General features: G+C 45.1%; 1 protein-coding gene across 3 annotated transcripts in view; it reads right to left on the bottom strand.

The window, feature by feature from the left end:
• ASB15 (ankyrin repeat and SOCS box containing 15) overlaps positions 1-27,870 on the bottom strand; it is a 465,607-nt gene that overhangs the window by 275,654 nt on the left and 162,083 nt on the right. For all 3 annotated transcript variants that reach the window (XM_069629105.1, XM_069629106.1, XM_069629107.1), the window contains exons 3-6: positions 17,545-17,597; positions 17,327-17,458; positions 11,720-11,878; positions 1,521-1,766 (exon numbers count right to left, since the gene is read on the bottom strand). In XM_069629105.1, coding sequence (XP_069485206.1) covers positions 1,521-1,766; positions 11,720-11,878; positions 17,327-17,458; positions 17,545-17,597 — 590 coding nt within the window. The remainder of the gene's footprint in view (positions 1-1,520; positions 1,767-11,719; positions 11,879-17,326; positions 17,459-17,544; positions 17,598-27,870) is intronic.

Genomic DNA, 27,870 nt, shown 5'->3' with positions numbered 1-27,870 from the left:
TTGTCTTAAAAAAAAACTTGTTCAAAGAAAGGTAGTATTTTAAAAGATATAGTGGGTGCCGCCAAAGGCTGTGATCAATGGCCAGGGCCAAAGGTCCTGGCCCATGGGCTAGAAGGAAACATATAAGTGGAACATGAACAGTGGACACGGCTGATTGCCATGGCTAGGGGCTTTAAAGAAAGGTATTGGTGGAAAATGTACAGTGGCCAGGGCCGAAGGCCATCGCTAGTGGGACCCAAAGTAAGTTATTTGTGGAACATGTCCATTGGCCACAGCCAAAGGCTGTGGCAAATGGTCATAGTGAATGGTCATGGCTGAAGGCCATGGCCTGTGAGGGGGAAAGAAAGGTAGTGTTTTAAAAGAAACTGTGCGAATTGTTGAAGGCTGTGCTCACTGGATAGGACCGAAGGCATTCCCCTGTCCTTTTTCTGCAATATTTAATCTATGTGTGTTTTCTCTGGCTGTTTCTATCTCACTAACAATACAAATACATCTTCCTATTCAACACAAATAAAATTAAATTACAAATCTCAACATTTACTTTTTCCTAAAGACACAAGTACCATTGGAGTTTAACATATGTATACATATGATATTTTTAGTTTCACAAAATTATTTCAAGGACTAGGTGGCAGTTAATTTACCACTTGTATTATTTTCAGGAAACACAGCCCTATAGTCCTAATATTAAGGATAATATACCAATGATGTTATTTTCCATGTACTTACACTCTTTTCAATCAGTGGCTGATTCGATAAGCATTGTCCTTATTTGTGTATCCCTGTCCATGCATCATATAGGTGAAACAGTTTGTGAGATGGTATTCTTGCAGGATTTCAGAGCTGCACTTGAGATTAGCATGAGCTGGGCAGGAGGACAAGTGGAGGCTGTTGTCCTCAGAGGGTTTGAGTGGTCAATAACGTACTGTTTAGTATGGGTCCTGCAGTTCCTAGGTGGAGAGAAATGCCCTCTGAAGTTCTGGAACAAATATGAGGGCTGTCTAGTGATTCCTGAAGGTAGGAAGAAGCGGGAGCTTGACACTCTTGAAGGAATACTCATCAGGCAATGCAGTGGATTAAGGTGTCTTGAAGGAATACTCATCATGCACTGCAGTGGATTAAGATGTTTAGTTACGTTGTTGGATGAGATGTATTTTCCTGTTCATCAGTAGTACACACACAAATATTTGTATTTCAATAGAGACCTAAAGTGCAGCTCTGTCACATTAAAGCACATTGTCATCAGGCACACTGTAACACTGTCTATGCTTTACCCATCTGGGTCTGAAGGTACGAATAGTCTGAAGATCATGATTAGACTATGTTCCTTAAACAATACACATAGAGAATGTGTTTGTCTGACAATCTAGTGCAAAATATGAAAATGAGAAGCTATTTCAGAACAGAGGGAGAGCTGCAGTGTACAACAAAAGCACCAATGCAAATGACATGTTAAAGTTATTTCTTAAAGCACATTCATGTTCCAATTTAGTTGAGCATGATTCAGTACCTTTGCTTACCTTTATGAATAAGATGCTCCAGCACATCGCAGTGGCCATATTCTGCAGCTACTCCTAGGGGGGTTACTCCATACCCATTTCGTAGGTTGACATCGCCACCATTCTTCATAAGAAGAGAGATGATGTCCTTGCGCCCCAGTTTTGCCGCCTCATGCATTGCTGACCAGCGTTTAATGCATGGTTGGTTGATGTTGGCTTTGTGTTTGATAAGGCTTAACACCATTCCATAATTTCCTATTCTTGTGGCTTGAAGTGTTTTAAGATAATACAAATTAAAGTACAACATCGAACATGTATTTCAGCATTCCTTCTTAGTTGGTACATAGTAAATGTCTTTATCTCCAAAATGGTTTATTTATTACCAAAGAACCACTATATAAAAAAAACGTAACCATAAAATCATAACAATGGGCCTCATTACACGGACGGCGGTAAGGGTTAACGGTCACCGTTAATGGCAACGGTGACCGTTAACCCTTACTGCCGTACTACGAGGTCCCTTTGCGGGTTGGAGGATTTAACGCCTGCTTCTTGCAGGCATTAAAATCCAACCCGCTAAGGGACCTCGGAGCTAATTACGGCACCGCAAAATTGCGGTGGCGTAATTAGCGCCTTCCCCATTTCCATAGAGCCCTATGGGGCAGAAATGGGAATGGGGAAGGGCAATGGCGGAAAGGGGATTTACCGCCCCTCCAACCTTGGAATGGGGTGGTAAATCCCCTTTCCGCCAAGGCGGTGCCGGTATTTTACCGGCATGAGCCATGGCGCTAATAGCACCATGGCTCACCGCCTACCGTGTAATGAGGCTCAATGTGTCTTTGCAATAGCAGTATGAATTGGGAGTAATACTATTCTAACAAATGGTGTACAGGTTTCTAAGCCACTGTGCCACTATTTGATGGTTCAAAGGCACGCATAATGACATTTCTTCTGCCCAGAGTTGCCTAATCTGCCCTGCTTACATATACTGCACCTGTCACCCCATGCAATAAAATCAGTAAGCACACTGCCCTAAAAGTGGAATCCCATTGCTTGACCCTATAGCTGAAATCACATCACTGCTTTTTCAGATTTTTTAAGGCCATTTTGCTAAATACATGTGATGGTTTGACTTAACTACTTGAGTAAGGGAGCCCCACTATGTATATAGAGAAGACTTAACCAACACTTACCAATGATGAACAAAACACCGGCTGAAATCCAGACAACTTTACTGACATGATAAGTTTACAATTCTTGTGAAAATAGGCCTAGCGATTCAGTCATTTTGTGAATTGGAAGGGAATTCTATTGGTCGGCTTCTGTAGCAGACAAAAGAGCACATGACGTAAAGTATGTTCAAAATAGGCTTTGTTCTTGTTAGGATGTGTAATTGGTTAAACCCCGATAGCTCCCATGGGTTTCTTTAAAAAGACAACTGGTATTTTCCTCTATGCACAATCTAATTAGTGTGGGCAGGGAAGGTGTTAACTCTAGTGCATTTGGGTTTCATGTCTCCAGTGATACTTATCTCCCTTAGCTTCCCTGCTCATTTTCAGTCCCACAGGCTCACAGGCTGATGCTCAATTCTTGACACCCCGAAATGCTCCTCCATTGTATGCAAGGATGGTTTTTAAATAAGACAAGCACAATATATGTACTTCAACCACTCGCTAATGAAAACAAGGCTTCAGTTTCAAAGAGAATCTATAACCCAGTTCATCATTCATCAAATTCAAAGATGCATTAGCGAGAAGAGGTCAACAGAAATTATATTCAGATGCACTGCAGACGTCTGCCTTGGATTAGTCAAAGTGAAAGGTCACTGAGAATATGCACACCTAGACAATTTACTTTGAATAGTGGTTGCATTGAAAGGGTTTATTTGGACACTGTATCGTCTCTGCCCTCCGGTGGAGATCAGCTGCAATTGCATGATAAAAAATCTAAATGCATTTAACATGAACAAAATCTCACATTAAATGTACATTCACAACATTATTCGGTGCACCACCATGATGGCTCTGATTAACTTTAAAATTGGACAGTTTGTAGATAAAAGTAACCTCTATCAAAATCTTTAATAAAATCTACATGTCGTCATGTTTCAAATCACCAGTAAATGGTAAAAATGGTAAAACTATCAGAATGTAATCAATCTACATCTCTAAATATTAGGCCTGACTTGCAGAATCTAAAGATACATGTTCCATCCATTTCATATACACTTTAGGCAGAAATTGGCTTATATAAACAAAATTAGTATTTTTTCAAGACAGAATGCTGCCTCCCACCTTTTCTAGTCAGGTGGCTGGAAAACCACGTCTCTGACAAGCTAGAGGTGGGTTAGAGGGCAATATAATGGCATACCAATAAACAGAAAAATGGATTATGGATTATTGGGGGGGGGAGTCAGAAGGGGAACAAACTGGAGATTGGAGAACAGAAGGAGTACTTATACCCAGAGGGCAGATCTACCCATTGAACCTGGCAGAAAGAAGAACAGCTGAGAGAAGGAAGACCGGTTTGCGCATGGTGATTGATTTCCAAATGGGCCACCTAAACTGAGGGTTTGCTGATAGAATGATGTTCAGCAAGAATACTTCTGAGACTAAATAGAAGATACCACATCACACCAGCCCTAAGAAGCCTACACAAGCTACCAGTAAGGAACCACATTAACGTCAAAGCCCTCTGCATTGCCCACAAATCCCTACATGGACAAAGAGCCAAATTCATCCAAACAAAAGTCACGCAATACTAGTCAAGGAGATAGAAACAAGATACAGGAAAAGAAAAGAAAAGTTTTGGTAGAACTCCCTTTTACTTTCTGATAGCCAAACTATGGAACTTGAACACTAAGGAACTAAGAACGACGGAAGACCACCTCACTTTCAGGAAAAGTCTAAAAACCTAGCTTTTCAACTTGTCAAGATAAATACTGACCAATCACTTAACAGCCACCCCAGGAACGGTGCGCCCTACCCATACAATCCCTGATTCTATAAACCATAAACCGAAAACCAGGGATAACTTCAGAATGGAAAATAAAATAATAACAAAACTACAAATGACCAGTGATCACACAAACCCACTACCCACTTCTTCTCTACCATGCAACCCACACTCCTTACCTAAAACACACGCCATGAGGGCTAGTGAATGAACCCACCAAAACCTGCAAACTGCACATCACTCTAACCAAGCTACAAACCCAATCAATCAGACAACAAACAAGTCAAACATTGGACGCCACCCTTCCGAACACAACAAGCCCAGTGCACAAAATGCTTCTGGTTCTGCATGCATCAACAGATGAGCACAACATCTGTCCTATCGCTCTCCCCATCACAAACTAACCCTACCAACCTTTCCTTGCAGAGCCTTCGATCACAAGGATTACAAGGAAAATGGCAGCCGCGTATGGTATAAATCAACATAACATAACATGTCTGGCAGACTGTGTCCCTTGATGGTTCTTCCAAAATCCAAAGTAAGATCTTAAATGCTAAATACACCACAATCCCCAAAATGTCAAATTTATACCAGGGTAAAATCTGGGAAGATAAAAGCACTGGGAATACAGGATGGGAACAATTTAAAAACATGGACACAGATGCTAATATCCAAATTATCTGTGCTCCTTAATAATATCAAATATAAAGTGAGATGTGGTCTCTATAAGCCCCATTCCACTTTCCAGTGAAATCCAAATCTGAAAGCATTTTGGCTGCCACTTTAAAGTGGGATTGCCTTTGTAAGGAACAAGTTACATACCTGTAACTGTTGTTCTCCAGCATGGGTCTGGCATGGATTTACATGCTCATGAATATTCCCCATCATCAGGCTGGGAATCCTCGGTTAAGAAAAAATAAGTTTCAGTTTCGTTTCTGAACTGTCTTTCTACTAATAACCAATCATTGGTCTCTGGGTCATACTGCCCCCAATCTATGACTGCCCTCTACCTAAGCCCCTCCTCTGGCAGCCATCTTCAGATTTTGTAGCACGTAAAGTGGCAGTAGGACCAAGAGAAGAGCCATAGAGGGGTTGGAGGGAGGGTTCGCATGTGAATCCATGCCAGACCCATGCTGGAGAACAACAGTTACAGGTAAATAACTTGTTCCTTTTCCAGCATGCGATCTGGCATGGATTCACATGCTCATGAATACAAGAATACATAGCAGTACACACTTGTACAACCATGGAAAGCGGCAAGGCTCAACATTTAGCATTTCAACAACTCAACATTAAGCATCTCTTACCTCCTCACCAGGCTCACCTTCAAGTGAACAGATTGCGCAGCACTGCCTGGCTGACTCTGGACTCCTGCCTGGAATCCCGGTCAACACAGTAGAATCTCGTGAAGGTGTGAGTCGACCTCCACGAAGCAGCCCTGCAGATGTCCAGCAGGGGCACACCAGACAGGAACGCCGTGGTAGCAGCGATCGCTCTGGTTGAATGGGCTGTCGGGCGGCCGGGCAACAGTCGGTTTGCCAACCGGTGACAGTGCATGATGCAGCCAGAGAGCCATCTGGAAATGGAAGCCTTCGAAAGGGCCTTCCCTTGATTCACAGGTCCAAAAATCACCAACAGCTGTGATGTTTTCAGAAGGCTCTTTGTGTGGCCACGTAGAACTTCAGCGCTCTAGCCACATCCAGCGAGTGCAAAGTCCTCTCAGCCGGCGACGAAGGCGACGGGAAGAAAACAGGTAACACCAAGGGCTCATTGAGATGGAAGTCCGATGGCACCTTGGGCATGAAGGAGGGGTGCATCCTCAGCACTACCCCCATCTCGTGAAATGTGAGGTACGGAGATTTACAGGAGAGGGCCTGGATCTCTCCCACTTGTCGTGTGGAGGTGATGGCCACAAGAAAAGCTGTCTTCCACGATAGGAACTTCAGCGGTGCAGAGTGTAGGGGCTCGAATGGGGGACCCATGAGCCTGGTCAGCACCACGTTGAGCTCCCACGGCGGGGCCAGAGCCTTCACCGGCGGGAAAGAGTGGAGCAGTCCTTTTTATGAACTCCTTCACCAGGCGGTGAGACCACAGCAACGACTGCCCCGGTACGGCAGCACTTGAGGGGCCGTAATCCGTAGAGGGTTGATCTTCTGTGCACGGCACCAGACAGAGAACCTCTTCCATTATGTCCATAGCACTTAAGAGTCGAGGACGCCCTGGCCTTTGCAAGTAACTCCTTGGAGTCCGCCGGGATATCGTAGCCTCCAGACTCTTGTGCTGCAGGAGCCAGGCCTGCAGGTTCAGCGATCCCGGGTCGTGATGTAGGATGGCGCAACCTCCTTCCCTGGCAAGAAGATCCATGTCCGTCGGCAGTTTGGGGGATGCTCACAAGTACAGAAGGTCCGGGAACCATATTTGCCTCGGCCACGCCGATGCAACGAGAATCATCCTGCACCGGGATAGTATGAGTTGATTGATGAGTCGCAGCAGCAACGGCAACGGTGCGAACGCGTACAGGAACAGGCCGTCCCTGGGGAAGGAGAATGCATCGCCTATGCTCCCCGGCTGGGGAATCCTGGTGGCGAACCTACGGCACTTGGTGTTCGCCGCCGTCGCAAACAGGTCGATCTGGGGACTGCCCCATTGTCGGAATAGGAGATTCACTTGGTCCAGCCGAAGCTCCCAATTGTGGCAAGAGCGCAGCTCCCTGCTGAGTGAGTCGGCGACTGTGTTTTTCACTCCTGCCAGATTAAAAGGTACCAGGAACATCCCCTGGGAGACGGCCCAGTGCCACATATCCTGCGCTTCCTTGGACAGGGCTGGGAATCTGGTGCCCCCCTGCTTCCGGATGTAGAACAACGTCGTGGTGTTGTCGGTGAAGATCTGTACCACCTTGTCCTTGAGGGACGGAAGGAAAAGACCTGAGGGCCCAGAACACGGCCCGGAGATTCAGGACGTTGATGTGCAGGTACCTTTCCTCCGGGAGCCACAGGCCTCTTGCGTGGAGATCTCCGGTGTGCGCTCCCCATCCCTCCAGGGAGGCGTCCGTCGTCACCGTCTTCTGATGGGCTGGGATCTGGAAGTTCATGCCGCCTGGCGGTACGACGCGGATCGCTTGACGGAACGTCTCGTTGAGGGAGATCTTGTCTTCAAAGCTGCCCGCCACTTGCATCCGACGGGCGTCGAGGAACTCCTGCAGTGTCCGCATCCGCAACCTGCATAGACGCATGAGGTAGATGCACGATGACATCATGCCGAGCAGGGACTTGATGGACCTCACCCTGGCCACTTCCATGGTCAACAGCCGTTGTACCTTGCCCAGCATGGCCTTCGTCCTTTCCTCCGATGGTGAAGCCAACCGCGCCACTGTGTCGAGTCTGGCTCCCAGGAACAGGGCGTCTTGCGACGGTATCAAGTGGGATTTCGTGAAGTTGATCGAGAATCCCAGATCCGTGAGCAGGCGGACGGTCTCTGTTATGTGATCGACGGCGAGTTTCCTTGACTTTGCTCGGATGAGCCAATCGTCCACGTAGGGGTATTCGTGGATCCCCTGCAGGTGCAGCCGCGCCACCACCGGTGCCAGGCACTTGGTGAAGACCCTTGGTGCCGACTTCAACCAAAAGAGCAGGGTCTTGAACTGGTAGTGTCGCCCTTGGGCCACAAATAGGAACTTCCGATGTCCTTTGTGTATGGGGATGTGGAAGTAGGCATCCTCCAAGTCCAGCGATGACAGGAAGTTGCCCTCCTCCAGCTGTCCTAGCACGTGCTGAAGGTTAACCATCCAGAACTTCTGGGACTTGATGTATTTGTTGAGGCGGCGAAGGTCTGTGATGGGCCGCCAGCCGCCGGTCTTCTTTCGGACGAGGAAGTACCGTGAGTATACTCCGGAATCCTGGAGCCTCTTTGGGATGAGTTCTATCATGCCTTTTTTTAGCATTGCTCGTACCTCCAGAACCAACTGTGGCATGTGGTTTTCCTTCCTGGCCACAGGTGGTAGACGGGGACACTTTCTTTGGAATTCCAGAGTGTGCCCGTGGGCCAGAGCATCTAGCACCCAACGGTTGATGGAGATGGACTCCCACACGCTGACGAAATTCGCCAGCCAGCCTCCCACCAGGGTTTTTGGGGGGGGGGGGCCGACATCACGGCCGGTTCAGTCTTGCTTCGCCAAGGCCTTGTCACCTTGGCTTCCTTGGTGAGGACGACAATGTCCTCCGGCCTTGCTGCAGCCTCTGTAGGCTTCCTGCAACGTGGAGAATGCCGCCTGGCGGTACGACGCGGAACCGCCACCAAATCCTTTGGAGGCACCCTGAGACTTGCCTCTGGAGGTCCGAAAGGACGGCCGTCGTTGATGGAGAGAACCCAAGGCTCGGGCCGTCTCAGTGTCCGCCTTGATGGCCTGCAGTTACTCGTCCACTGCCTTGCCGAACAGGTTGTTCGTATTGAAGGGCATGTCCAGTACCCTGCTCTGTATGTCCTGATGGAAGTCAGTGGCCTTGAGCCAACCGCACCGGTGAAGGCAAACGTTACCCATCTGGCAAAAGCCGGTGTCGGCGCTGTCCGTGGCCACCGTGATGGCGTGGTCTGAAGCCAGCTCGCCTTCCTGTAGGATTTCAAGGGTTTGCACCCTCTTGTCGTCTGGCAGGAAATCCAGGAGGGGAGCGATCTTGAACCACAGCTCCCTGTCGTAGCGTGCCACGATAGCAAGGGCATTGGCCGCTTTGATGGTCGCCGACGAGATGACCCGTCGTCCCATGGCGTCCAGCTTCTTCGCCGTCTGGTGGGGAAGTGGAAGTTGATGCCGTCACCCCTGCCGATTTCTTCTTGGCCACCGCAGAGACCACTGAATCCGGGGACGGCTGTGCTCTGAGGCACATAGGGGCGGAGTCTGGGACCCGGTACTTCTTCTTGTACCAGTCCCTCTTCGCAGGAGCCGTGGATGTGTTCTTCTGCAGTGACAGTCCTTCGTCCCAGATGTCGTCCAGTAACAGGACTGAGAGGATGGTCTTCCTCTTGACCTCCCATCGTTGGTAGAGGAAACCCTCCTTCTTCTGCTCTTCGGGGCAAAACTGGAAAAGCTCCAATGCCTTGGCGATCATGGCATGAAAGGAGCCAATTTCGTCGGGGAGGAGGCCCGGGTAGGGGGTGATGGGAGATCCATCCCGTCGTCACCACCATTGTCTTCCGTCCCCGTCGTTGCCGCCTCTGTTCCTGTCTCATCCCTCAGTGGAGGGGATGGAGGTGAAGGCTGGAAGGGAGGGGGAGGATGGATTCACCTGCGCTTGTTCAGTGGGCTCCCCGACAGTCCAGGCGCTGCTGGATCGTCCGCTGGGGGTAAGGGCACCCTTGTCCTTATTTCCGTACACAGGGTCTGGAAAGCCATCAAGATTGCTCTTGAGTTGTCCTGGCGCATAGGCATTGGTTGCGACGGGAGCGACGGCTGGGGCGCGGGGACCTCCGTTTCCTCCGCGGCCCACTGTTCCTCGTCGGCCCCACCGTTGATCTCTTCATCCGCCTCGTCGGGATCCATCCCGTAGGACCTGACTTCCTCGAACTTCTGTCCAGGATCTTTTCGACACCAGCCAGCTCATCTTCAGAGGTGGTATCTGTGTCTGTTATGGCTACCATGCCCCCCATCTTTCTCATCCCAGGGTTTCACGAGGGTCTTCTCGATAGGCTGGAAAGATGATTCCCTCCGGGGTGGCAGGGAAACTCTAGGCCCGGAAGTCATTTCCACTGGGGTAGCCTCCACAGGCTTCTCCAGGGCCACCACGACTCCTTCAATCGAGGCCTTTGCCGGGTGAATCAGGGCCTTCACGACCTCGGGCGTGTCTGGGGCCTTCACCTTCGGGGGAGGGTCACCGCCTCGCCCCCCCTTGGCTTTCTCCATCAGCTTCGAGCGGGGCTTCACCCGAAGCTTACCCAGGTTCTCTGACTTCCTTTTCCCCGAGACAGAGCGTTGGCTCATGGATGATGGCGTCGGTGACATTGTGCCCTGCCTGGCAGCTGAGGAGCCCGAACCAACGGCGTTTTGCCTTTTGTTGGGCCCCTGTCGCCGGAGCACCCTCAAAGGTCTTAGAAGACCGCTCAGACTTCTTCTTTTTCTCACCTGCTGCTGGGCTCTTCCCCTCCAGCCAGTTAGTGAGTCGGGTCTGACGGTCCATCAATGTCCGGAGGGACATGTTCTTAAAGAACGCGCAGTCCTCTTCACGTGCGACTTCTCGTCGTGAAGGCAGTAGAGGCACCGGGAGTGCTCATCCTCCTTGAAGACATTCTGTAATCCACATCCTGGGCAGATCCTAAACAGCTTGGATCCAGCGGGCGTTATGTCTCCTTTGTCCTGCTCCATGTCCACGCAGGGTAGGCTTCAAAGATCTTCCGGAATCCTCTAAGAAGCGAAAACTCAATGAAAATTCGCCCTTGAGGGGCGTAGAAAAATTCAGAAACGGGTCCCCGTTGATCGGAAGAAGAATCGGTGGAGCTTGAGGCTCGAATTGACCAAAAAATAAGAGTAAACTTTTAGGAAAAAAGCAAAACGAAGTAAAAGCTCAAGAGCTATAGCACGAGGACTCCCAACACTTGAACATGCGGTAAAAATCTGAAGATGGCTGCCAAAGAAGGGGCTTAGGTAGAGGGCAGTCATTGGCTGGGGGCAGTATGACTCAGAGACCAGTGATTGCTTATTAGTAGAAAGACAGTTCAGAAACAAAACTGAAACTGATTTTTTCTTTACCGAGGATTCCCAGCCTGATGACGGGTGAATATTCATGAGCATGTGAATCCAAACCAGACCCCATGCAGGAGAAAGTTAAATATTATTATATTATTTCAATAAGTAGTGCTTTAAACCGGTGTGGAGTCATGATGGGTCATAGTGCAATATCAAGTACTATCACCTGGGATGATATCATGCATTTAATGCAGACAAGGAGAGCCATAGTCTTAGTTCAGATGTTTGCGCAATGAAATGCATGCTGAAAGAATTCATTGTATTGATTAAGACCTCTGTGAAGTGCAAACCCTCTACTTTCCCCTGTATTTCAATGCATAGGCAGATTCATAGGGATTTCCCCCTCTCTAGTTGATGCTGTCATATTTAAACTACTCAGACATTTCCATGTATTTATGACCTTTCTGCCCAAAGTCACCTTTTTAATTCCTGCCCCCCTGATCACATCCAAGTGTATGATCTCTCAAAACATGCAAAATATGCGGCAAACACGATGTCTGAGGCCACACCCGGGGAATGCAGAGGTTCTTACCTATCAGAAGGGGGGATTCTGCGCGACTGTTCTTCGTGTTTGGCCAAACTCCTTTTTCCAGCAAAGTCTTCACATTTTCCACACATCCAGCTTTGGCAGCCAGAGTCAAAGGGGTTTCTCCTTCACTGGTCTTCTGTTCCCAAATAGTTTTAATGGAAGCTACAGAGGAGTAAGAATACTGTGCATCAGAGGCAGGCTTACAAAAGGATGTGCAAAATGCATGCTACTGGTCGAGAAAAAGAATACATGAAAATCAAAACTAACCACAAGAAGTGAATTAATTCAGAATTAAAATTGGGAAATGGGCATTAGGAATCCTGCCAATGAAAGGTTAATCCTCCAAACGATGACGGTGTTCGTTAACTGTTATTTGTGTTTTCAGGAGGTGACATCCAATCCCAAATGACATTGAAGCTCAGATCAATGAATTGTGAACAGAAAGGCTGTGATTAGCTTTCACGGCTGTTTCTGAAAAAGAGGTGCCTGGGAAAGCAGATATGTGATAAGTGAATGAGAGCAGTCTTAACATAGGTCAGTTTCAGGTTTGTTTGGTCGTTCTTCTGCCATGGTGGGTTGAGAGGGGGAGACTGGAGAAGCATAGCTCCCTATGCAAGGATGGAATGCATTCACGAGACGAAAGAAATGATTTTGGAATCTTTGCAGTGCTCTCTGGAGACTATTATTTAATGCCCCAAAATCGGCCACACATCATCTTTTTCCATTGTAAACACTCAGTTTGACTTATTTTAGACTGTAGACTTATCCATTAACCAACGATATGCGTATGCAAATTGTTCATCAATTTTGTATCACTATACTTCACACTGCATATGAAGGACGTGATCCCAAAGTGTGTATGTGGCCTAGCTGTACGATTTGAAAGCAAACAGTGGAAAGCACCATTGTGCCTTCTAAAATGAAACAGGTGTACATGGTGGCTATACCATGATACACCTGATTACATTATTAGCACAGGCAGTGACCTGCAAGCAACAACACTTCGAGTAAGCTTTAACAAGTTTGGCAAGCACCTATTTAAAAACAAAAACACTGCAAAGAGCTCCACATTTGTTCAATGTCAAATTGTTTTAAGTCAGTGAGGCCAGAGCTAGCGAGCATGCACCCTTCCCTCTGAATGCTGTATTCTTGCTCCAGCCAATGAACCAAAATGAGGATGCAAACAAGATCAAAAGCTACATACTGCTGACAGATGTATGACTAGTGCCTTATCTCATACCATTCTTCACATCAGCAAACTTCTCAAAAAGCCACGGAACATGCCATAACAAAACTCATGTAGAAAAAATCCTTTGTATACCCAACATTCATCAAAAACTAGCATCCTACCCAAAGGCAGCCATACACCAGCATGATGCTAGAGAGTGAACTAACCAGTGAGCTCCAGGCACTTGGGAACATCACAATCTACTCAACAACTGCCAGTCAGGCAGCAAACCCCATGGTGAAACTAAGAACAGTAAAAAAAAAACATTACAGATTATGACTGTATGTTCCTAGATGAGAGCCGCCCAGCCACACTGATACTGCTATTTTTGTGCCCCACTGCCTTGCATGCAGCACACACTTTTTTCCAGGACGCTGGTCTTATAACAGCGCATTTTATTTCCTTGGCTGTTATTAATACACAGGTTCAAACTGGCTTGCTTACCTATTTGTTCCATTCAAATACCTGTTTCAGTCCTATTTCTATTACAGATTACAGGTCTACCCACACGTAAGAAGAGTTAGTTCCAGCCAGGGAGTTAGGTCTGCTTTAATCTTGCTTCCTGTCTGTTCTATCCTTACTTCTCAGGTGCTTTACATTAATCTGTCTCTGTCCTATATCTCCAGGCCCTGATTCGGTTTCCTAGATCCCAGTCCTTGACTGAAATCCTCAGACCAACTTTTCCTATGGATCCAAATCCTCGTCCTGCTTTTCTTTGCAGAGCACGTCTCAGTCCAGTTTTTTCCTAAAACCCTCCCAAATATTCGCTGCCATTTTTCCCCTTCTTCATGAGGCTTTTGAAATCTGCCCTCCCTTGTCGTGTGACTTGTTTGTGTTTCAGTTCACTATAGACCTTTTCTAAAGAGGCGCAGGAGAAGGTGCTTGATAGTGGTTTGCACACAGAGACTGCTTCAGTTCTCTTTCCCTTTAGAGAGGCAAGGTCCCTCTGTGAGAGCAACTCTGCTGCACTATGGCTTTCTAATCGGTCAGCAGGTTCCAAGGTAGGTCACATTAATGGCACAAGGAAAAGCCTACAATTCCATTGTATTTATCTATTGTGCTCTATGTTCATTATTGCTTCCTCCATCCAGCCTACTGACATGTCTCTGCACTCTCATCTACTGCTTTGACTTTTTGCTGTTTCTCCCCTTAAAGTCTTTATGTTAAGCTCCTGTTAATAATACGTTTGATTTTCAATTGCTTTAAGTTTGTCTCTTCTTTCTGGTGTTTTTTCCACTGCAGGTCCAAGCCAGGTACTGCCACAAACGTCAGGCTTGCTTTTACCTTAGTTCATTTTGCAAGTCTAGGTAAACTGCCCTTTTAGTTTTATTTTCATTTTGTTGACTGTTTAAAAGGTTAAGTGCCAAAAAATGTGTGTGTCCTGAACTCTATGTTTTTGCTCTATAAACACCCATTAGAGAATCTGAAAAGTATTATATGACCACAGGGACCACCATTTGACAGATTTGTAAAATTGTAAAATTGTGGGGGCATTCCAAGTCGATACTCGTATCAATTTCCAGAGGGTGGGTGAGAGACAAGAGAAGGATTATTTGCGGGTCCTCTTTTTGATTACTAGTTGTGATCCAAGCATGTTGGTCGATTTTCTGCGCAAGCAGCAGGTGCCACCAGATATGTGGATCTTAGCTGCCAGGTATGCTACTCTGACTGCTTTGTAGATGATATATGCAGCCTTGAACTGTATCCTGGTCTGGAGAGGAAGCTCATATAGTTTGCGTGCAATGGGAGCGATTCAATCAAATTTCCGCACAACTATAATAAGACATGCTGCAGCGTGGTGGACTGCTTTTAGCGGAGCCAAGTAGGTGACTGGGACCCTTATCAGGAGGGCATTTCCATACTTGATGTGTGAGACCACAATAGCCTCAACTATGGTCTGGAGGTCCTGCGGCGGGAGAACGGGTTTGATTTGGTGAAGGGGTGACATTTGGAGCGAGGCTGTTTGTGCCTTCTTGGCTCTGTGTTTCTGGAAGGAAAGGCTGCTGCCAATGGGGGAGCCTAAAGATTTTCCTGGATTCAGTTTCATATTAAAGCCTTCTAGGTGCAAATCATTAAGCCATGAAGCCATTGTTGGGCAAGTTGCTGTTTAGTGGGGGAACTGATGAGGATGAATTTGGTCTTGGTGGATTAAGTTCGAGGTAGGCAGCCGACATCCAGGACAGGATAGGTAATCGCAGAGATATCTGATACCCTGTTGTCTTTTTTATTCCCATGTACAACTGAGTATCGTCCGCGTATTGGTGGATAGCTATATTGTTCTTTTTGGGGAGTGAACCCACTGGCTCCATGTAAAGATTAAAAAAGGATCAGTGGGAGGATGGAGCCTTGGGGAATTCTGCAGGAAACTCAGAGTCGGTTAGAATGCAACATGTTCATCTGGACCACCTGGTGTCTGCCCGAGAGGTAGCATGTAAACCAATTCAGGACAGTGCCAGAGAATCCCATTCTGTCGGCAAAAACAGAGAGAAGGATTCAGTGGTCGCCTGTGTCAAATGCAGCTGAGAGGTCAAGGAGGACGAAGATGTATGAGTCGCCCTTAAGCAAGATTTGGAGGGCATCATCAACCACCTGTATGGTGGCCGTCTCTGCTACACTTGGAACGGAACCCAGACTGATAGTCATTTAGGAGGTGTAGTTGATCATTCTGGCAGGTAGTTGTGTAGAGACTACTTTTTCCATGATTTTGCCAATAAACAGGAGGTTCCTAATGGCCTTGTAGTTGGCCAGGTCGTCTGGGTCTAGGGTCGTTTTTTTAAAAAGCGGTCATATGAGACCAGTCTTGATGGTATCTGGGAATGACTCTTCTGAGCGGGCATTAATGATGCTGAGTAGTGCATTGAGAGCTAGGCCCATCAATTGCTTAATAATGGAGGCTCGGATGATATCATTAGAGTAGGAAGTAGGTATGAGAAGAGGCGATTGTTTTAGGATGTCTGGGGAGAGTAGAGGATGTAGTCCAGTGTGGCAGTGTGTGTTGTGGCCAACCTGCAAGAAGCAGTGGCATAATGTGTGTCTGCCACTTTGCAGCCCACTGAAAATCATCAAGCTGGAGCCCATCTTACAGAATAGTGTGACCTAGCCAACCAGGCTCCAAGGGCACATTTGTCAGCCCAGAGAACGTATGTTCCTCTCTTAAGCCATCTTGATATTGTTCAGAGCTTTGAAGAGGCATGGTGGTCGATCTTCTATTTTGCTTTTAGAATGCTGTTCTGTCACATTCCAGATAGTCTGCAGCATGATATCACTGATGTGCTACGCCTCTAAATTGAAATATTGTCACATGCTTAGGGAAGCTAGAATACTCTGAACCTTTGTGCCCTGCTTCTGTTCAAGTGACAGTTTAAGAATGGAGTGCCAGTGGGATTGCACTTGGCTAGCTTCCTTCTGAGCAAACGAAAATTGGAGGATACAAATAGATTATTTTCTGAAACATGTTACTCTATGCTGCCCTCTTCTTTATAACACAGTTTGCAGAAAACTCATAACACATTTCTTTTCCTTTGACTTTGTTTATTTATATTGCGCTTACACCTAAGCTGAACAGAGAGCAACAAAATAGGTACATCATTAGGGGCGAGCAAGTTTAGGATGGTTGAGACAAGAGAAGGTGGGATCTCAAAATAGAGCAGAAAAAAGAGTATAGGAGATGATCCAACAGTGATAGAAGGTGCATCCATTGTGTAGGGGAAAGAAGCGAGCATGAGCGGAAGCAGGACTGAGCACGGGGGACGAGGGACAGTCAGCAGAAGGTGTGAGGAGGAGAAAGAGATCTAGAGGGTGATCAATGATGAGAGAAGAGACATGAGAGAAGAGATATGGGGGAGAGAAGTCCAGTCCATGAATGCCCTTAAAGCATATATGAGAGGTTGAGAGGGAGGTTGAAAGATAAGGTGAATAGAAGAATGATACATTGATTAGAAGCAGGAGGGAACATCGGTGGGGAGAAGAAAAATAGTACATGCGAGAAAGGAAAATGATGAGATCTAAATGTTTTGAGCCATGGAAGGTAAGAATAGAGCACATTTTACAAATATTGAATGCTTGGAAGAGGCAAGTGTGGGAAATAAAAGATATATTGGAGAAAAATACAGATGACACCAAGATTTCAAGCACATATTGAAAGTTGTAGGTAGGGACTGGATAAGCATATGGAGAGGCAGCAGGAAGAACATAGGACTCCATTTTTTTGAGGAATTAAGAGGGTGAGCATCCAGTGTTAGTCCATGATCTTGGAGTTTACAGCAACACATATGCACTCATTCTCACATCTGAACCAGAAACACTTGAAAATGCCCTTGGCGTACACTTGCACATAGTGCTGCTTGCACTAACTCCTTATTGCTGCTTGTGCACTAACTTACCATCCAGAACTACTTCTAATATCTGCTGAATTGGCTGCACAGATGCTTCGTGCAGGGGAAACCATCCTCTATCATCCGCTTCATCAAGTGCAAACTTGAATTTCACAAATATTAGCAGCTCAGAGATGTCCCCTAAAGGGAAGCAGAGGGTATCACTAGTTAGAATATGCACTGCCAGGTGCTTGCCTAGTTGACGTTAGACGTACAAGTGGCTTTACCTTGTCTAATTGCAGATACAATTTTCCTGTTCTCTTCGCTGGCAGGAACAAATCTGTTAAAGAGATGATGAAAAATGGTTAAGGTTAGACCTGCTAAGTGCATTAATAGATAGTTTCTATATTTGCTACCCATTGGATAAACATGGGGCTCACTCGTCGTTGGCCTGTAGCATGATGCATAACCTTTGAGATGAGAAACCGGTGGATTGCTAAAGACTATGTTTAAACTTAGATATAACCAATAGTTCCCCTATATTATAATTCCATGGTGCATCATTGCCCCACCAGTAAGCTGTGGTGGCAACAAGACTGGTTGTCAATGCAGATCTCTGCCGTTCATATCTGTGCACCGTTGGCCCAGTATAATGGTATTATCAGCACATATGTAATGAATCCCTGACTCATCTGCACTATGTGTGGCCACAGATCTGAAAGGACTTGAAGAACCCAACCAAGTAGTTGGGCTCTTTCCCGCTGCAAAGCCACAGGTCTCAGGATGAACCCACTCTTTTTTTTGGGTCCAGTGCAAAGGTCCTATACTTCGCTCACATTCTACCTAATGTGAAAAAGCCTTCTCTTGACCCTTCTCTTCAGGCTAATGTCTGCCCTGTCTCTCTCCTTCCATTCCTCTCACAGCTTCTTGAGCGTGCTGTTTATTCTCAAGTCTCATCCTACCTTGACCCCCATTCTCACCGCACCCCCTCCAATCTCGTTATCACCCTTCCCACTCTACCGAGACAGCTCTTCTTCATATGTTGCACGCTCCTTCTCTCTGCTCATCATTCTAAGCTCTCTTCTGCCCTTATTCTTCTCGACCTCTCAGCTGCTTCTGACACTGTGGATTGCTCTGTTCTGCTTTCTTCTCCTACCTCTCTCGGATTTGCAAGTGCTGCTCTTAAATGGTTCCATTTCTATCTCTCTTAGCACTCTTACTCTGTCACTTACTCGGTTAAGACTTCTCCTTCTCACTCACTTTTTTATGCTGTCCCCCAAGGTTCAGTACGTGAACTAGACCATTCCTCTCTCTGCTCTAATATCCTCTACTTTCCTATCATTTCTATGCTGATGACAAGCACATCTTGTTCTCCTTCTCCTTTTGTTCTGACTTGCTTCATTTTATTGTCTCAAACTGTCTTTCTGCAATTCAGCTTTCAAGGGCTTCCCACTTTTTCTATCTTAATCCTCCTAAATCCTAGTTTGTCTTTTTTCCCTCCTCTACCATTCCTCTGACCTTTTCTCCTCCTTCCCTTTCTTCCCCCTTCTTCACTTCTTTTTCCATCCTATGCCTGCAACATAGGTTCTACTCTTGATCCTTCTCTTTCTTTCTCTATTCATATGTAACAAACTTCTCGTTCCTGTCATTTCTATGTTTACAACATCTGCTGTGCCGACCCTTATTTTTCCTTTTCGGCCAGAAAACATATTATCACTTTTCTTAATTTTTCTTGTATCGACTATTGCTCAGCCCTTCTTCTTGGACTTCCCACTTCCCATTCTATTTCCTATCTCCCCTTCACTCTGTCTATAACTCCTATGTTCGTCTTCTTTTCTCTCCCACCCTCCCTCCTCTATTTCATCGTCTCTTGTCCATATCTCTCCTCCTCTTCAATGCTTGTATACTCTTTCACTTTCTGTTGGTTGTTTTCAAATGCATACTTTTTAAAATTGTATTTAATTACTTATGGCTTCGAAAAACCTTAGCAATAAAAGAACAGAATCACAACTAGAAAACACAGATAAAAATATTACAGATTACATAGGTAAAGGTATTACAAATGACACAGATAAAATGTTACAAATTACACAAATAAAATATTACGAATTAAAATCTTCATAATTTCATGTAGTAGAATTAACAATTCATTTCAATTGATAAGGGAAACTAATTTAATTAGTGGGGGGAGTGCAATAGTGATAAATCTTTGGATTGATATATCTATTGAAGTTTCATTACTATTAAGTATTCTTCCCTAGAACTCTTCTGTATTTAGAAAAACGAGCATGATAAACATATCGATTAAAATAAAAAGATTGTGTCGAAGTTCAGCCAAATCCTTGCATTCAATTACAAGGTGATGAATAGTTTCCACATTCATCGCACAGTACCTAGATACACGCTCAGGACGGGGAATGCCCTGTTTTGCACCCAGAAATTTTTTGGTTGGCGGCAGATTCAATTTAAAACACAAAGATGTCAAATATATGCTTTCTGGAAGGGTGCTGTTTGAGTTAGGAAGGTAACCTACTAAGGGCTCTTATTTCATAACTTAGATGATAAAAAAAAGATGGTAATTCAAAGCTGAGGCTCTATTCTTTATCCAATTGGATTCATAGATTAACTTTTTACAATTAATCGAAGGAACCGTAAGATTCCGGACATCGAGGCTGTAGGTTCCCAAGATCTTCAACAAATCCTGCACCCAATCTCTCAAGATTTTACAAGTGTTTGAGAAAAAGACATGCCGTAATTTGGATATCAAACAGTTTTCCAGAGGTTGCAACATTACTTTCAATAATTGTACCCTCATCCAATCTACACGTGCCTGTGGGAAAATCAGGCCCATCCCATGTCAGATTACTGCTATCAGAGTTCCCTTAGGTAACAGAAGCAACCTCTTCCATAACAATGATTTCAGTCTATCCCAATGATTTGTTAATAGACCTGAGTCTGCTCCGTACAGTAAGAGTGGGATTATTTTTTGGTGGTAATATTTCAGTACAGTGCGATCAGAAAGTCGTCCACATTTTTTGTCGAAGGCCGATAGTTTGACTGCATTAAAAAGTACCTTATTTTTCATCCTAATTCAGTCAGTTCAACCAAATCTTATTCCAAAAATCTCTACTTCTAAATATTTAAAACTAGGAACTATTTCTAAATTTATATGATTAATAAACCATTTAAAATTGTGTTTCCTTTTTTTGTGTAATTAATAATTTCACATTTTGATTTTGGGCAAATTTAGTGTTTTGAAGTAAGCGTTAATAGCGCAGAGAGATCTTTGAAGTCCAAATGGAGTTAAATCAAACAAAACTATGGGCCTCATTACGAGTAGGGCTGAAAGGGATACCGGGCACCGGTAAGGAGACCGTTGCCGGTAATCCCTTACCGCCCTACTACGAGTTCCCTTAGCGGGTCCCTCCTTTAACGCCTGGTCTGACCAGGCGTTATGGACGGGACCCGTTAAAGGACTTCAGAGCTAATAACGGTACCGCAATTTGCGGTACCGTTATTAGCGCCTCCCATATTCCCATTGAGCCCTATGGGGGCTCAAATGGGAATGCGGAATGGCTTTTTCAATGGGGACTTACCGGTCCCGTAAAGGTCGGACTACACCGGTAAGTCACCATTGAACGAGACCGGTGCCGGACACGTTATTGGTGGCAGTCATGGCGCAAATAGCCAATCTCGTAATGAGGCCCTATGTCATCAGCATAAGCTAGATGACTTATGACAAGATTTACCCATTTCAGGGAGGAAATTACAAATATTTTCAAGGACCTACCCAGGTCATTAAGATACATATTAAATAAAAAAGGGGCCAACACACATCCCTGACCAAGTGCACAGCGAGTATTTACCCATCTTGTGTAGTTACCATTCTGATCCATCCTAACTTTACCGAGTGAAGTGCGATTAACATGCTAATAATGCCATGGGGGCACCGTAGGTCATGAAGTTTTTGCCAAAGAATAGAATGATTTACACGGTCCAAAGCTTGCAAGAAGTCTAAAAAAAGGGCAGTATATCACCCTTTTTCCCGTATAGCTTTAGATTGCAGTAGATGGATTGGAAAACAACGATGTGAAGTGTTTACACCCGGTCTAAAACAGGATTGATATTTGTCAATACAACCATTATTCAAGGCCCACAGTTGAAGTTTTTTTTAATAAGTGCTGAAAAAATGGCTGGAAGCGTCTAACAATGAAATCAGACGATAGTTTGATGGGATTATTCTATCACCCTTCTTGTAGATCACGACAATCACGGCTTTCTTCCATGAGGGTGGCAATTGGTTCGGTTTTAGAATCTCCTGAAATAAAACACTTAAGAACGCAGACCAGAGATTAGTGTTTGATTTTAAGGCGGCATTCGCCAGACCATCTGGCCCCGGAGCATTTGAGGCTTTGCTATTTTTAATTAGATTTTTAATTACCATTACATATGCCTCCAAGGTTTCCGACCAAGTTGCATCATAAAATCGGTCAGCTAAGACTAGAATATTTTCACCATGCGATTCTGAAAAGTGTGCCTCCCAAGTCTCTGCTTTGATATGTTGGGATTGAACAGAACTTTAAGAGAGTGGTTCATTTATCAACCTCCAAAATGCACATGTATCTTTACAGATGATGTTACTTAACATAGCTTCAGCATCAGCAATATATGGAGCAAATCAATATCCCTTTACCCAGCTTTTATAGTTATTTTTAAGAACTTTTGCCTGATCAGTATAATTACTTTTAGAACGATTTTTGTCAGAAACTTTTTGTAAAGATCTCAATGATCTGTTCAATATCCGCTTTTTCTCCGCAACATGTTAGTCATACTTATGACCATAGGCAATTATATTTTCTATGGCCTGCGAACATTGTATTTTATATACGTACAAATTACAAAGAGCAGATTGCATCGCTCTGTCATAAGTAGAAGAGCTCGGCAGTAATCCATCACCATGGGCCCCCATGTTTAAGATGGATTTGTTAAATCATAGAGCTAGTCCTGGTCTCCACACTAAAGAATGGTTTCTTAAATTAACATCAACCACAATTATTACTTGCGGATTTTGAGCTAATGAAATATTCAATTCTATGTCAAAGGCTAACAGACTATGATCACTGGACTTCATGTTCATGATATTTAACTTAGTACATTTACAGTACAAATCTTTAGACAAGAATATATAGGGCCTCATTCCGAGGCTGGCGGTAAGGGGTTAATGGCGCCGGTAAGAGTGCCGGTGCCGTTAACCCCTTACCGCTGCATTACGAGGTCCTTTAGCTGGTCCCGCTAAGGGCGGCTGGTTTTACCAGGCGCCCTTAGTGGGAGCCGCTAAAGAACCAGGGAGCTAATAACGGGCCCGTTGTTAGCTCCCTCAACATTCCCATTTGAGCCCCATGGGGGCTCAAATGGGAATGGGGATGGGTAAATTGAATGAGGAATTACCGGGTCCTCCAAGGTTGGAAATGCCCAGTAATTCCTCATTCAAGGAACCCGGACCCGAGTTTGGAGGCAGCCATGCCGCAAATAGTGGCATGGCTACCTCCAAACTCGTAATGAGGCCCATAGTCCAGTGTTGACTTTAGAGGACAATGCTTCTATGTACATTGGGGAGGAATATCATTCAACAAATTTATATTTAGCAATGATAGGTCGCATGATTTTAATTCCTTTCTAATCTGTTTGCCTCTTGATCTTGCCTGGCAGGATATAATGGATCTATTTGTTTCCCTATTCCTTTTAGGATCCAGACATTCACTGTTAAAATCCCATAAAACAATGATGTCAATAAGTGTGACTTCCAGTGCATCTAATATAAGGGAAGATAAAACATTCATAAACATTTCTACATTCCCAGAATGTGAGTTAAAATAAACATTAAACACATAGCACTAAGGGCTTAGTACATCACGTCCTACAATAGAAGAAGAGACAGAAACTTCACCAATTAAATGTCCCTCCTATTGGTTTCAACCTTATGCATCATAAGTCCCGCCCCATGTTTTAAAGCACAAAGGGCCTCATTACACGGATGGCGGTAAGGATTTACCGGTACCGGTAAATCCTTACCGCCTTACTACGAGGTCCCTTTGCGGGTTGGGGGATTTAACGCCTGCTTTTTGCAGGCGTTAAAATCCAACCCGCTAAGGGACCTCGGAGCTAATTACGGCACCGCAAAATTGTGGTGCCGTAATTAGCGCCTTCCCCATTCCCATAGAGCCCTATGGGGCAGAAATGGGAATGTGGAAGGGCAATGGTGGAAGGGGGATTTACCGCCCCTCCAACCTTGGAATGGGGCGGTAAATCCCCTTTCCACCAAGGCGGTGCTGGTATTTTACCGGCATGAGCCATGGCGCTAATAGCTAATAGCGCCATGGCTCACCGCCTACCGTGTAATGAGGCCCAAAGTAGCCCTCCTGCGGGGCGACCACATGAACCCTGTATTGCCTCTTTGTGAACAACCGTGTAGCTGTCCAAAATAGCAAAGCTGGTTGGGGCACATCTCCTGTAAGCATAACAAGGAATAAGCCAGCAAGCAGTCAAAATCCGACACCAGAAAGCTACACCCTCTGCAGTTCTAGGAAGCCATCAGTGTTACTTCTGTTCAATTTACCTTGATTGGTCCAATTCTCCACCATGAAGGGCTGATAGAATAGAATTCCAATGGTAAATTGACACTGGTTTCGATGAGATCTGGTAAAAAACCTTTCTGGTGTTTCACTCGATGGTATTAAAGTTTACCATGAACAATTGTGAGGGAGCCACATTAACAGCCTCTGTTGGTAGGACAGAATAATCTGGAACAGGTTCTCTCCCAGACAATTTCTTATTGTTTTCTAGTTGCAGAGATTGTACTACATTGTAACCCATTGAGAGAAGTGACTCCAGCTCAGAGTAGACCAGCAATCTGATCATTCAAGAGAAAAAATATAGTTTGACCAGGTCCAGTCTACCTTCATGATAAATTAAACCTGAGCAATGACTCTTGAGGATAACAAACAATGATTGGGTATTTGTCAAAACAGAGCCATTATGTGGCTTCAGTTTAAAGGATAAATCTCTGTGGTCACAAAGACCTGCTTCAAAATCAGAATATGATCTTCCGAGAAGATTATGTTCGTCCCTTGTCTTTTCTTTGCGTCTATAACTCCTTAATCTTGATTCGACCCACGACTCGAGGTAAGTCGATGTTTATATCTTCTACATTCCGAGGTCTGTATTCCAATGTACGGCTAGGGGGAGAGCCTTTGCTTTTCCTCTGGAGGGTACGGGGATTAATTATCTTTGGCAGATCTTTTTCCTTAAATCGTTGAGCATGTGATAGCAAGTGAGAAGTTGCAATGAGTAATTGGTAGTCGTGCCCTGGTAGAACTGCTGCTATATTACTCAAAGCCCTCCTTTTTTCCTCCATGGTGAGGAAGGCCAGGTCAGAGGGAAGATTTTAATTGGGATTAATACTAGCCATCAAATCTTCCATATGAGGAACACGAGAGTTCACACTGACAGCTATTCTCGCATCAATCTGACCCTGTTTTAGGTTTGCTTGGTTATAACTTCTGCTTGAGCCCGTTGGAGAAGTTGTTAAGGGCAAGAGTTTAGGCTTAGAGATGGCCAGGCCACAGGGGGTAAAAATGGGAGCCTGTGGCAAGATTCTAGAAATTTAATTAAGGGTGTACCGAGGGGCAGGAATAGGTGGCTGATTTTCTACAGAGTCCTCCAAAGCATTTACCAACATGGTTGTAGAAGAAAGCTACCCCCACCATTACTGTGTTTTGATCCGCCAGCTCCCCTATGCGCTCCATTTCTGAGTGAACTGTTAAAATGCTGAGGTCCAAAACTTCTGTATTTAATGACAATGTTTTAAGAAATGTGTCCATTGGCCCCCCTTTGCCGGGTTTAGCAGATTTCTCAAAATGTTTGCTTTTGCGCTTAGAATTCCTTGATGGAATTTTCTTCAAAGCGCTATTTATAGATGACTCTGTTAAGGCCTTGCCTTCTGCTGTGGGTGTTGGTGTAGTAGACTCACAAGTACACTTGTCACATTTTGTAAATGAGCAGTTATCATGCCACAGGTTCCTATGGAATTAACACGAGCCCCTTGATCTTTGTTTCCTGGCATTTTTCTTATTTTTAGACTTTCATGATAGTACACCCTACCTGCTATATCTGTCTGGGGTTCTGTGAGTAACTCTAACACACAATTTTTCTGGTGTGTTGAGGGAGGGATGTCAGCTGCAGGGTAGGCTGACCTGAGGGCGAACAAGGACTGAGGGGCATCAACCGTTGCCCCCTCTATCATTGTAAACCGATGCTCAACCTTGCCATAAATAAAACCCTGCAAAAAAGCTATTTTAGCTGCCATATCATTGAGAATTAAGCACTGATCGCAAAATTCCTCTGCAATGATTTTGTGAGTGTTGGCCATTTGAGAGAGGATAAAGTTTAAGGCATGTAGAGCTAATGCAGGGGTATTAGGGATCTCATGTAGAGGTATGCATTATTAGAGAAACCTCAGGAATTAAAAACACGAGCCTGAGAGGAGTGGTCAATCTGAAAGGCAGAAACCTCAATTGAGGAAGAGTCCGCAGTGAACAGAGGAGGAGATTGAGATAGATTTGAATCAGCAATCTGATGGACTTGCGCAGAAAAAGAACTGCGACTGGCATCCGAAGCATGTTGTAAAAAGGTTTCAGTGCGGTTTTCTCATTTCGCTTCAAGAACAGAGGCATCATTGCCCGCACTTGTTACGTTTAATAAGGCTGTGTCTGTCAGTGAGAGATCAATCACTGCACCTTCGGCTTCACAACGTGGTTTGGCTTTAGGAATAAACATGTCTGGGAAGTTGGGCACAAATCTTGTTTATTTTCTAAGGTCAGCCTCGCGCCACTTCATAGCGAGTAAAAGTTCATTTGGGTATGAGGTTCTTTAACATGAGCCAAAAACAGACATTAAAGGTAGGATGAAAAATAAGTAATCTAGGTAGCGGGTATCCAGATGAGGCAATGTCAAATATAAAGGAAACGTGCAGTGGCCGATATTATCTCACCTGAAAACGGACAGAGTGCCGCAGGCCACTTCTGCATTCACTTCCATGCAGAGTCTTATTTTTTAAACTGTGTTGAGCCCGCTTCTCACGGTAGCAGACAGGGTAGACAGACTCGCCAAGACTCGCCAGCAACAAGTCAAGTAGAGCCTGCAGACATCACAGACCACTTCTGCATCCACTTCCGCCATGCATACACTTTTTCCCAAGCACTAGAATTCTCTTCCTTTCTCTATCTGCTCTGCCTTCTCATTGTAAACTTTCCAAGTTAATCTCAAAGCGCACTTCTTTTCTGCAATTTTAAATAATTGAATTGCGTCACTAATCCCTGATTTTCTACTGGTGGGTCATTGCATCATTCATTATTGTACCGTTTTTGCTAATTTTGTACAGCTTTTGACGATAAATACAAATACTTGCACTCTAGGTTTTCCCTACAAACCTTAGCCTATGTGGCATTGACTTGTAGTAATTACATTTATAATGACCATTCACACATTTGGAAAAATCCAAAGATTTTCATAGTCTATTCTGGTGTTTGATGGGCAAAGGTGTCTATTAGCCATTTGTACCCAGCGGACGTGCGTCCACGTGCCTGCGTTTGTTCCCGGCGGGGGGCGTGGCAGCCCCTTAGCCAATGAGGAGGCTCGAAACGGCTGGAGGCTGCCTTTGTCCCCCACTGGGAACTCAGGTACTTTTTTTTCCCTTCACCTCCCCTCCCTTGCAAGCTATCCCCTTCCCTCCCTCCCAACCCCACTTACCTTCTTTTTTCTTCTTTTCCCGGGAGCGAATGCGATGGGACCACTTCTGTTCCCAGCGCGTCCGCTCCTGATGACCACCATGGAAAGGGAAAACGGACTATGTTTTCCCTTTCCCGGCGGCCATTTTATTTGACTTTTTTTTCTGTTCCGAAACATAGCAGCGTTTCGGAACAGAAAAATATGCCATTAGTACACCGGTCTCACGGGCCGGGGTATTAATGCCTATAAGCCCCTCAACAGTGGGCCAATACCACCCACAGTAAGGCCCCGGGGATATTACCGGGGGAGGTCTTGGCCCGCTGTCTTGGGGCTTATTGCCACATTCAGCCCAGTGGGACTTTAATCAGGACAACAAAACGGGGCTACACAGAGCAGGCTGGGAGCTGTAGTTCCAGAATACTGTTGGTTATAAGTATAAGACAATCCTCTCTAATTCTCAGAAGGTTAAGAAAGGGAAGAGGAATAGAACAGAATTTCTCAGACCTTTAGATAACAGTTATTCTGGGCCGCACAAAGATTTCTTACATTCCCAACCAAACGTTCTGATGGCTCACTCAAAATGCTAATGCCAATCTGTGTCCCCTTACAATGCAGTGTGACCAATGAGGATGGCCCTAATAGAGAATAGAGGCACCGGAGGCTGGCAGCCTTGAAAATGGTTGGTTGGTGGCTGAACAAAAGACAATCAAGTGCTTAGACAGCGGACATTTGAAAAAGTGGCGTTCACTATATTGAATTATTTAGAAGAACACTTTGGTAGCGTAAATGTGTCTATTGCTGGTAGGCAAGTAAATAGACTGTAAGCA

Source organism: Ambystoma mexicanum, chromosome 12 (genome assembly GCF_040938575.1).
Source record: "Ambystoma mexicanum isolate Mex_15411 chromosome 12, UKY_AmexF1_1, whole genome shotgun sequence".
NCBI classification, from domain to species: Eukaryota; Metazoa; Chordata; class Amphibia; order Caudata; family Ambystomatidae; genus Ambystoma; species Ambystoma mexicanum.
This window is presented reverse-complemented; position numbering and strand designations above follow the sequence as displayed.